This window comes from Phyllobates terribilis, unplaced genomic scaffold, assembly GCF_046119375.1.
Source record: "Phyllobates terribilis strain yellow unplaced genomic scaffold, ASM4611937v1 Scaffold_2__4_contigs__length_985480577, whole genome shotgun sequence".
NCBI classification, from domain to species: Eukaryota; Metazoa; Chordata; class Amphibia; order Anura; family Dendrobatidae; genus Phyllobates; species Phyllobates terribilis.
In genome coordinates, this window is record NW_027362762.1 from 317,489,283 (window position 1) to 317,501,675 (window position 12,393).

The 12,393-nt window shown below is 38.4% G+C and overlaps 1 protein-coding gene across 1 annotated transcript in view; it reads left to right on the forward strand.

Moving 5' to 3' along the window:
• Positions 1–12,393, forward strand: part of TEX29 (testis expressed 29) — a 69,352-nt gene that overhangs the window by 26,129 nt on the left and 30,830 nt on the right. Inside the window, exon 5 of the mRNA XM_073664381.1 lies at positions 6,766–6,839. Coding sequence (XP_073520482.1) covers positions 6,766–6,839 — 74 coding nt within the window. The remainder of the gene's footprint in view (positions 1–6,765; positions 6,840–12,393) is intronic.

Genomic DNA, 12,393 nt, shown 5'->3' on the forward strand with positions numbered 1-12,393 from the left:
GTTGATTTTTCTAAAGAATATCACCTATTTCTGAATGAGGCCTCTGAGAAAGGAATTATAACAAAAAGAGAGAAAAAATTTTTAATTAACAAAGAACCAGCTATGGCTTTTTTTTACCATCTCCCCAAAGTCCATAAGGACCTCGAAAATCCACCTGGACGACCTATTATTTCGGGGATTAATTCTCTCACTAGCTGTTTGTCACACTACCTGGATTTACATTTACAAGCACATGTCAAATCACTGCCCTCATATTTGAAAGACTCGAGCCACCTCATTAGTCTCTTGGAGGGAATGGATTGGGAGGAGAATTTTTTATTTCTAACCCTAGATGTGGTAGCGTTATATTCAAATATAGAACATAATTTGGGTATAAGAGCTGCCAGATTTTATTTGGAGAAAAATGAAAAAATGCCAGATGAACAAGTAGAATTTCTTCTGACTGGTTTGCAATTCATTTTGCGTCATAATGTCTTTGAGTTTGATGGACAACTGTACCTGCAGCAGCATGGTACCGCGATGGGGACTCGGGTAGCCCCAAGTTTTGCAAATTTATTTATGGGGCTATTCGAGTCCCTATCCTCACTTAATTCAGAAAAATACAAAGACTACATAATAATGTATAAACGTTTTATAGATGACTTATTAATCATTTGGAGGGGGTATATAGAACAAGCCCATTTGCTGGTGAGGGAAATGAATCAAAACACATGGGGCATATCCTTTACATCCACTATCAGCGCTGAAAAAATAGTTTACTTGGATTTAGAGATTTCACATATGAAAAAGAAAATCGTAACAAAAACACATTTTAAAAAAGTAGACATTAATGGATATTTACACACTACTAAATGGAAGAATAATATTCCATTCAGTCAATATTTAAGAATAAGGAAAAATAATAGTAGTGAACAGGATTATATAACACAAAGCAAGATCCTGACTAACAGATTTCGGGAAAAAAAGTATCCAAAAACCCTAATACAACAAGCTTATAAGGTAAACTTAGCAAAAACTCAGGGTGAATGTTTGAAAAAAACGCTTGAAAATACTAGAGAAAAAAGCACTGAAAAAACTGTGAGAGAAAATGCTGTCATGGATACAACTAAATCTCACCTGAAATCTAATGATGAGAAATGGCAGTTCAACTTCATTACAGCCTATAATAAAGATAACGAAAAAATTCGTGGAATCTTGAAAAAACACTGGTATATCTTAAAACATGATCCCTTGCTACGAAATGTATTACCACAAGTCCCCAATATGACATTTAGAAGGGGAAAAACAATAAGGAACATGGTAGCTCCCAGCCGATTGAAAAACTTCATGAAAACCCATAATTGCTCAAAAAAGGTGAATAAACCTGGAGTATATAAATGTAACCAGAAAAAATGTCAGTGCTGCTATAATATAGCAGATAAACAACAACAAATAGTTTCCAAGAGTACAGGTGAAATATTTCAGATAGAACAACATTTGACATGTATAAGCGACTTTGTTATATATGTTATAAATTGTGACTGTGGCCTCCAGTATGTGGGGAGGACCACTCAAATGGTCCGAACCCGACTGAATGGCCACAGACACAATGCCAGAGTTGGTCTCCTTATCCATAGTCTATCAAGACACCTTTTGCTAACGCATAAAAAAGAATTCAATGTTACTTTGACACCGATTGAACAGATCCCTAGAGATGTTTCCAATAGGATACAACAGTTAAATAAAAAAGAGGCCTTCTGGATATACAGATTGAGGACTCTGTACCCAGACGGCCTCAATGATAAACTAGAGAACATATAATACCGCTAAATTTTTGGGGGTTAAAAATCGAAGTCTGCAAACCTCGTAAATGAGGTAGAGGGAGAAAAGCTAAAGAGAATAAAAAGAAAAATTAAGCACCCAGAGACTATACATGTGAGTGGCTCAATGGAGTAAATACGCAAATATTGTAGATATGGGGAATCTAAATGTATGAGTTCCAATCCCGGCAGATACTGGTTCATATATTGGTGATAAATTCGCTATACCTTAGAATTGGGAGAAATATTTTTCCCTTATTGGTGATGTAGTAGATAAGATAAAAAATGGAGTTCTTAATATTGATGACATCGTTATATTCTAGAATCGGGAAAAATATTTCTCCCCTATCAGTGAAGTAGAAAATAGGATAGTAAATGGAGTCATATGACAAATAATTTTATTTTATAGAAAAAAAAAAAAAAAAAATTTATTGAATAGGAAAAAACAATATATAGTGGTGTTTTTTATTTTTATTTTATTTATTTATTTTTTAAAATTTTTTTTTTTGTTTTTGTTTCCCCCTCCCCCCTTTCTAAATCCATATAGAGTTCACTTTTAATTAACTGCTTAATGCCTTTTAGAAGTGCACATGTGTTTTAAATTGATGAAAATTGATTGAGGGGTTGGATTAGTTCCTCCTCCTCTTTTTATGCTATATAAATGTATTCTTTAAAGACAACTATGATTTTACCTGATGAAGGCTAATGTTATGTATAGCCGAAACGCGTTGTTTATATAAAAATAAACTGGATTATTCCTGAAAGATTTGGAGTAAGTAATGAATCACCTGGAAGCGCTCCCTGACAAACTGGAAACTTTTTCTTGCACAGGCACGTGGAGGCCACACACAATACTGAGCCTCATTTTGACTTGTTTTAAGGACATTACATCAAAGTTGGATCAGCCTGTAGTGTGTTTTTCCACTTTAATTTTGGGGGTGACTCCAAATCCAGGCCTCCATTGGTTAATAAATTTGATTTCCATTGATGATTTTTGTGTGATTTTGTTGTCAGCACATTCAACTTTGTACAGAACAAAGTATTCAATGAGAATATTTCATTCATTCAGATCTAGGATGTGTTATTTGAGTGTTCCCTTTATTTTTTTGAGCAGTGTACATACAGGTGGTGGAAACCAAAAAAATCTGTGTTTATTTCACAAGGAGTAGTGCAAAAGTTATTCTTGTTTGAGGAGTATCAAAAATTGCTTTTTTCTTTGCTTAATGAAGAGGCAATAACATTTTTACAAGCTATTAAACAATTAACCATTTATTTATGGATCAGGAGCAGGTTAGCTGTTTTGAAAGTGAAGAAGTAATAGCTTCTCAGCTAGGAGTGAAATAATATCCCTTTTTTGAGATTTTCTATTCTCAAAATGATTAAAACAATTACATAGGTTTTTTTTATCAAGCTGTACAAAGATGATCTGCTTTTTTAGTGAACAGGAACAGGCTAGCTAACAGAAATACTAAGCAGGGTTCACATGACAGTCAAAAAGGCTAATGCAAAAAGCCTCCCTATAATATCAATGTGGCATGTACAGTGGTGGCCAAAAGTATTGGCACCCCTGCAATTCTGTCAGATAATACTCAGTTTCTTCCTGAAAATGATTGCAATCACAAATTCTTTGGTATTATTATCTTCATTTAATTTGCTTGCAAGGAAAAAACACAAAAGAGAATGAAGCAAAAATCAAATCATTGATCATTTCACACAAAACTCCAAAATGGGCCAGACAAAAGTATTGGCACCCTCAGCCTAATACTTGGTTGCACAACCTTTAGCCAAAATAATTGCGAACAACCGCTTCCGGTAACCATCAATGAGTTTCTTACAATGCTCTGCTGGAATTGTAGACCATTCTTCTTTGGCAAACTGCTCCAGGTCCCTGATATTTGAAGAGTGCCTTCTCCAAACTGCCATTTTGAGATCTCTCCACAGGTGTTCTATGGGATTCAGGTCTGGACTCATTGCTGGCCACCTTAGCAGTCTCCAGTGCTTTCTCTCAAACCATTTTATAGTGCTTTTGGAAGTGTGTTTTGGGTCATTGTCCTGCTGGAAGACCCATGACCTCTTAGGGAGACCCAGCTTTCTCACACTGGGCCCTACATTATGCTGCAAAATGCACACGGTCAAGCAGTCCAGAGGCAGCAAAGCAACCCCAAAACATCAGGGAACCTCCGCCATGCTTGACTGTAGGGACCGTGTTCTTTTCTTTGAATGCCTCTTTTCTTTTTCCTGTACACTCTATGTTGATGCTTTTTCCCAAAAAGCTCTACTTTTGTCTCATCTGACCAGAGAACATTCTTCCAAAACGTTTTAGGCTTTCTCAGGTAAGTTTTGGCAAACTCCAGCCTGGCTTTTTTATGTCTCGGTGTAAGAAGTGGGGTCTTCCTGGGTATCCTACCATACAGTCCCTTTTCATTCAGAAGCCGACGGATAGTATGGGTTGACACTGTTGTACTCTCGGACTGCAGGGCAGCTTGAACTTGTTTGGATGTTAGTTGAGGTTCTTTATCCACCATCCGCACAATCTTGCGTTGAAATCTCTCGTCAATTTTTCTTTGCCGTCCACATCTAGGAAGGTTAGCCACAGTGCCATGGGCTTTAAACTTCTTGATGACACTGCGCACGGAAGACACAGGAACATTCAGGTCTTTGGAGATGGACTTGTAGCCTTGAGATTGCTCATGCTTCCTCACAATTTGGTTTCTCAAGTCCTCAGACAGCTCTTTGGTCTTCTTTCTTTTCTCCATGCTTAATGTGGTACACACAAGGACACAGGACAGAGGTTGAGTCAACTTTAATCCATGTTAACTGGCTGCAAGTGTGATTTAGTTATTGCCAACACCTGTTAGGTGCCACAGGTAAGTTACAGGTGCTGTTAATTACACGAATTAGAGAAGCATCACATGATTTTTCAAACAGTGCCAATACTTTTGTCCACCCTCTTTTTTAGGTTTGGTGTGGAATTATATCCAATTTGGCTTTAGGACAATTCTTTTTGTGTTTTTTCATTGAAGACAAATTAAATGAAGATAATAATACCAAAGAATTTGTGATTGCAATCATTTTCAGGAAGAAACTGAGTATTGTCTGACAGAATTGCAGGGGTGCCAATACTTTTGGCCACCACTGTATGTGTTTCCAGTTCTACAATTTAAACCAGTGTGCCAAAACAGACCTCCACAGTTAAATGTCTCGATTTACAATAATAATTTGTTTTCAGATTTTTGGTTAAAGCAGATTAATTCACCCTGCACAAAAAGGACTTGGAAAACTAAAGGCCAGTAGATTGAATATAGTCTAAGAATGCTGCAACTGCCCACAAAATAGTTGTGAAGAGTACACTTGCCAAATTGGAAAACTAAAACAGGCAAAAAGTAAAACTTGTGTATAATGTTTTCAAATTTTTGCTTTTGATTTATAAAACACTATTACCTCAAATCAACAAGAAAAACCCAGAATGCTATGTTGATTGGAACGTACATACATGAAAAGAAACTTGGGGCAATAACTGCACCATTTTTATTATAACAACTGCAGCATTTTGATTACTATTATGACAAGGAAGAGTGCAAAAACCAAACAAGCAGAAAAATTACATCACACACACCTTATGAGGTAGACAGTTATGTTCAAATTTCTGTATTGTGAAGATTTTTCATTTTTTTAAATAAAAATGAAATAAGATAAAATGATTGCTTACCAGTCCCACAAGCCATGAAGCTCACTTTTTTTGACGCACAAGCCTTCTATTTTTTAGTAGCAAAATTTGGACAGAGGACTATTAAACTGTCCTCGTTCTTTGCAATATATGAATAATTTAAAAATGCTGTTATTAAGGTTCTGTTACTGCAGTATATCACCGACCAATCAGTTCACAGTTACACTGACTCTGCTGGAGTAGCGCCACCATATTACTTGAATCTTTGGACTTCGATTCACAGACTATTGTTACCACTCCCAGTTTGTAGTAGCACCACAATCAGATCTTTTTCTATTCCTATGTGGTATAAGCTGTATACTCTGACCTTCCAACCATATGCTATAAAATCCTAAAATGTTGCTCCTTAGCTGGCCCTCATCTTTTGTACGGGCTACAATTGTCCCCCTGGTTGGCTATGCTAGACCATGTGATGTGATATTTGCAAGGCATTATGGTGAAGCCTGCGCAGTGATTCCTGACGTCATTAGCCCTCTCTCTAAGTCTCCAGTAGTATGTAAAATGCACCAGACATTTTTTTTTCCGATCTTTGTGAATTAAATCGCAAAGTGTTCGGATTGTCAGTGACTTGTGAATTTGAGAAAAGTTGACTTTAAGTCAATCCTCCCATGATCGAACTGCTCATCTCTATTAGTCAGTGAACAGTCCATTTTTGAAGTTGGTTGGAAACAGGAAAACTGGACAAATGCAGGCAACTGGCCAACTTTAAGGACCAAATTGCGATTACTTTATGACTGGGTCGGAGCATCTCCAAAATAACTGGACTTGTGGGGTTTTCCCAGTATACAGTGATTAGTACTTACCAACAGTTTTTATGTGCCTATCGCTGATTTATGTGCTGGGAGAAATTGCAGGAACGGTGCTAGAATGGGAGCTTACTACAAACTTTTTTAACTTTTGTGCCAGGCTGCAGTTATTAATAAGGCGTTGTGCAGTATAAGACAACCCATTAAAATCTTTTATTGTTTTTTGGTTTTCCTATGTTTCTGTATTTTTAAATAATGTTGGCTGTCCATAATCTCACAGAAGAGCTACGGTAGCACAAATTGCTGAAATAGTTCCTCCTGACCATCACAGAGAGGTACCAGAATACACAATGCATTGCAGATTACTGGGTATGGGACCATTTGGCGGCAAAATAGACAGGCTGCCCATGCTCACCCACCCCCCTCTTTCCTATTGTTGTGTTTTATTTGACGTATCAGCACTAGATAAAAAGATAATTTTAACATCTCACAGGTTTTTGAAATACAGAAGACAAAAGAAAAAGCTAGATGATATCCTCAGGCAGGAAGAAACTTCTACTGAATTAGGTGAGGGGGTTAATAGCCATCTCTTCTATATATAATATGTCACTATACTATAAAGCAGTGGTCCCAACTTTTATTATCTTCAGTGCCACATTTAGCTCTGACACTTGGTCGTGAGTCACATTCTGTGTGCAGAAATCATAAAAGCCATAAAACCAATAGAAAATACAAAACCACTGGAAATGGTTCCAAATACCAACTATCGGACACAACCTGTGAGACCCGTGTTTAGGGTGAGACCATACGGTTTGGCTGAAATTTCATCCCCTTCCCGCAGTTACCAATGGGCACAGAATTTTGAAATAAAATCGTGCAGCGATTGGCTGCCACGGTGGGCAGAGTTTTGTCTGTGTAGCCGCACCATGTGGTCTCACCATGCCACCTTAGTTTTTAGTTACATTTATAGAGAGCCATAAATGTGTGTTCATTGTGCACTAACTATGTTCCTGCTGTTGACTGATTCTCTTTAAATGAAATGCTGTTTGTAGATATTCTCCTCTTTGACAAATAAATGCTGGTCATGAATTGTGGAGTATTCTTTAACTCCGGAGATCTTAATTGGGTATTTGGAAATAGATGTGTTTTGTTCTTTTCTCTTCCTCCATCTTTCCTATTTGCTCACTATTGTTGGGGCCAGCCTTCTTAACTGATTGTCTTTATGAATATAGAGACCCTTTACAAGGTCTCAACTCCATTTTATTATGGTTTCCTCCATGGTCATTGATATAGCATTCTGATCTCTAGATAACACCATCATGGCGGAAAGTGTTGGCACCTTTGAAAATGTTTCAGAAAGATAAGTATTTCTTTAACAAAAAAAAAAGCTGAGAAAAAAAGGCAAATTGGACATAATTTCACACAAAATCCTAAAAATGGGCTGGACAAAATTGTTGACACCTTTCCAAAATTGTGCGTAAGCATGTGATGCTCGTTCAAACTCACCTGTGGCAAGTAACAGGTGTGGGCAATATGAAAATCACAAGAATCTATAAGAGAAGGAAGTGCCAAAAATATTCAAGGTAAGCACCCTGGAATACCATGCAATCAGAAAAACTCAAAAAGTATTCACAACAAGGCAATATATATAAATCTATAATTTTTATTAGAAAGTAAAAATAAACACAAGGATATTTAAAATACATAAAAGTAAATGAGAATGGGATGAGTATGTCCCACATAGATTATAGGAGATTATTTTTGCATTACAAAGCCCAGGTATAGCATAATGCACTATATAATATAGTCCTAGCAAATAAGATTTAAAAGAGAAGTAAAGTGCAGTGAGTAGAACATACAATAAATGGTATAATACCAAGATGTAAAATTAATTAATATTTTTGCTAAAAAAATAACAGCATATGACTAGTAAAAAAAATACTGAACTAAAAAATATATTGGTCATTGGTCATAATTCACATAGCATTACCAGAGCATGTGTAACCAGGGCATAAAGGGTACAGTGCATATGCAACAGCAGTTGTAAAGATAGTATAGAGAGTGATGAGGACATGCCACAACCCCCTCACAACACTCCAACAATCTCAAGGTTACAAATCCATCTCCAGAGATCGTGATATTCCTTTGTCCATGGTGCACAACATAATCAAGAAGTTTACAACCCATGGCACTGTGGCAAATCTCCCTGGAAAAGGACAGCAGAGAAACATTGATGAAAGGTTGCAACGCAGAGTAGTCCAGATGGTGAATAAGCAGCCCCACTCAAGTTCCAAAGAAATTCAAGCTGTCCTGCAGGCTTAGGGTGCATCAGTGTTAGTGTGAACTATCCGTCAACCTTTGAATGAAATGAAACTCTGTGGCAGGAAACCCAAAAGGGCCTCACTGCAGAAACTGACATAGAAAAGCTAAACTGCAGTTTGCCAAAATGTACATGAGCAAGCCAAAATCCTTCTGGGAAAATGTCTTGTGGACATATGAGACCAAGATAGAGTTTTTTTGGAAAAGCACATCATTCTAATGATTAAATGGAATGAGGCCTAAGGATTTTGGGTCGCAATCTAGTGCCCAGTGTCAGAAAGCTGGGTTTGCGTCCTAGGTCATGGGTCTTCCAACTGAACAATGACCCCAAAAATTACTTCAAGAAGCACACAGAAATGGATGGAAACAAAGTGCTGGAGAGTTCTGAAGTAGCCAGCAAATAAGTCCTGATTTAAATCATATTGCACACCTGTGGATAGATCTTAAAATTGCTGTTGGGAGAAAGCAGCCTTCAAATATGAGAGACCTGGAGCAGTTTGCAAAAGAAGAGTGGTCAAAATTTCCAGTTGAGAGGTGTAAGAAGCTTATTGATGGTTATAGGAAGCGATTGATTGTAGTTATTTATTCCAAAGTGTTGTGGTAGGACGACTCGCGTGGCCACCTCCGGAAGTAGACTCAGGAACCCGGGTTTTCTTTGCAGGCTTTATTAACAGTATAAAGCTCTGCACTCCAGCAAAATAAACACAGCCTTACTTGGCTAACAACAAAACAAAAGATAAACTATAGCACAGTCCATATATGTGTGTGCGGTTCGCCCACACAGGTTATGTCCAGCCTTCAGCTCCCTCCTGAGCTGTCCAGTCTGGAGACCTTGCCTCTCCAAACACAGCACAGAGAAAAAAAAACAGGATTGAACATTTAAACTTTGTTCAGCCACACTGGGAGGTGGAGATATGGGGAATGACGTCCCTCCCATCTCTATGTCATTCCCCTAAAACCACACCCTTTAAGTGAATTAACCCACCAGCATATAACATGCTGGCAGAAAGTCCATTGGTTTCAGTTCACACAGGCTAGCAATCTCTGCGACACATACCTCCCCTCATAAATCATACCAGTGACTCTGTCACAGTGTGTAATTAAATAGTAAGCTGAGGGTGCCAACAATTTTGTCCAGCACATTTTTAAGGTTTTGTGTGAAATTATGGCAAATTTGCCTTTTTTTCAATATTTTTGTGTTGTTCCAATACACACAAAGGAAATAAGCGTGTATAACAAAACGTGTAATTGCAATAATTTTCTGGGAAAAATACTTAATTTTCTGAAACAATTTCAAGGGTGCCAAACTGCCAACACTATATATCCTGTTTCTGATATTAGAATTGGTACATTGTATTTCTTTTACTCAGTCTGTCATGCTATATGCTTATGGTATGTATTGCACATTTTCAAATCCTCAACATGCAATATCTGGTGCAAAATCTTGACTCAGATTTTACCAAGTACAGTACTTTGGGCAAAAGGTGGCACCAAATCTCAAACCACATTTATGAGTAATACATGACAATTTCACTGCAGATTCTTAGGCAAGCACAGTCCTTTTCAGATTAGGCCTATATTATTTACCTCTAATCCTTTTTTCAAACACCGTAGCCAGGAGCGTACATAGGAATCAAGGGACCCCATAGCAAAATACCAAATTGGGCCCCCCTCCCCATAGAAAAAAATAAAAAATTCTACAAAGTAGAATAACAACACAATGGTGCAGTCACAAAAGGGCATACCTCTCAACTTTTGAAGACAGGACAGTGGACATGTATAGTGGTATTTACATGTGTAAATGTGCCCATACGGTAGCCCTTTAATGTTCTCACCCATTATGATATCCCTTTTATGGCCCTATAGATTAAGATGCCCCCGAAATTGCATCCATCACACTGTATGATACCCCCTATAATAAATTCCCCTACAGTAAGCCCTCAAGCACAGTATGATGACCCCATAGTCCTCCCAGCAAAGCTTGATGCCCCCACAGACCCACACCATATGATGGCCCTCACAACCCCCTCACACAGTATGATGGCCCTCACAAACCCCCCACACAGTTTGATGGACTCACAGACCCACACTGTATGATGGCCCTAACAGCCTCTCACACTGTTTGATGGTCTCCTCATGACCCCCATACAACATGATGAAGTTCCCCACAGTATGATGGTCTGCATAGGTCCACCCACACATTAATGTTGGCCCCCACAGTAGTAGCCACCACAGTATGATGATCCCCACAAGCCCCTCACACAATATGATGACCCCCATAGTAGTCCCTATTACAGTATAAGGCACCACAGCCCCCTACAAGTCCTAACTGGTGAAAAAATCTATATATAAAAACTACTCACCTAGCCCTGTTCCCCCAATGAGCTGCTCTGCTCTATGCAGCGTGTGACGTGAGGCAACAGACAACAGGCGCACTATGGTGACGTCATCGTGCCTGCTGCACTGAGACCCAGATTCACCAGTGAATGGTAAAGGAAAGAGCCTTTTAGCACTGGGCTCAAAAGGAGCCATGCAGTCTGCCGCTGGTACTATATTAATTACTATCTTACACTGTGATATATATATATATATATATATATATATATATATATATATATATATATATATGTATATATATATATATAAAAAAAAAAAATAGGAAACAGCACAAAAAATATTTTGGTGCAAAAAAAAAGCCCCCCTGGTACATACCAGTCCTTTAAGTATCCATGTAAAAATATGGAGACAGCACACAGAATAGAATGAAGTGATAAGATTTAATAGCCCATATGGCAACGTTTCAGTCCAAGGTTGTGGACCTTTCTCAAGCATAGGTAAGGTGCAAGTGCAGAGTATTTAAGGAGCTCTAATCACAATAGTAATCAGCAGCAATGACATGAAAAGTGCGCAATATACATGATCTTTCAAACAAACAACGTTACATACATCATAGTGCATAATCAGTGTAAAGTGACATAGTGCATAAATACAATAGATATAGGCTTATAGCCATAAAGTTCATATACATATACAATTGGTCATATGCAGCAGCTGTGTATACATAATAGAAAACATAGCTCACCCAAATTTCATTTGCATATAGCGCCAAAATATCGGCAACCCTGTAACCAATACCGCGCATGTCAGAATAGGAAATACGGACTTCCGCATTTGCGCACTAGAGACCAGATATACCGGCGCCATCTTGGAAAAGGGCATATCGCTCAAAATACATTTGTCACATGGTGGTCACATGATCGCACCACAAAACATCATGGGCGTAATAAGGTCTTCAGGCGCAGTGCGGTATGGAGGTCACCGCCCATCATATTGGAAAAGGGAAACTTGCCCAAACAGGATATCCAAGCCAACAAAGTACAATACCGGAACAAATACCAACAGGAGAGCTGTATACAAATAATAATAAGCATCACATCAGGATAAACATCCTGTCATTTTAAATAGGACAGAAACCCAAGTGGCATGAGAACGCTCCCCATTGTGTTAGGGAAAGCAACCCAGAGGCCAAAGGTACAGGGGACATATGAACCTATCAAGAACACATCTCAACCCTTACACCATACAAAGGTTAACATGTCACATATAGAACTGTGCATTTGTAAGGTGCCCCAGTGAGGTAGTCGTGGGCGAGCGGTAGCCCCCTCTCGCTATGGCACCCTACAGACAATACGTGTCCTCCCTCTGAAGTGTGGCTGTGTATGTAGTGCTCTTCACTTACTTCAAGCCATCCGATCGCGGCTGTCTCCAGGCAATTTTCTTCTGGGACCAGGGCAGCAATAAT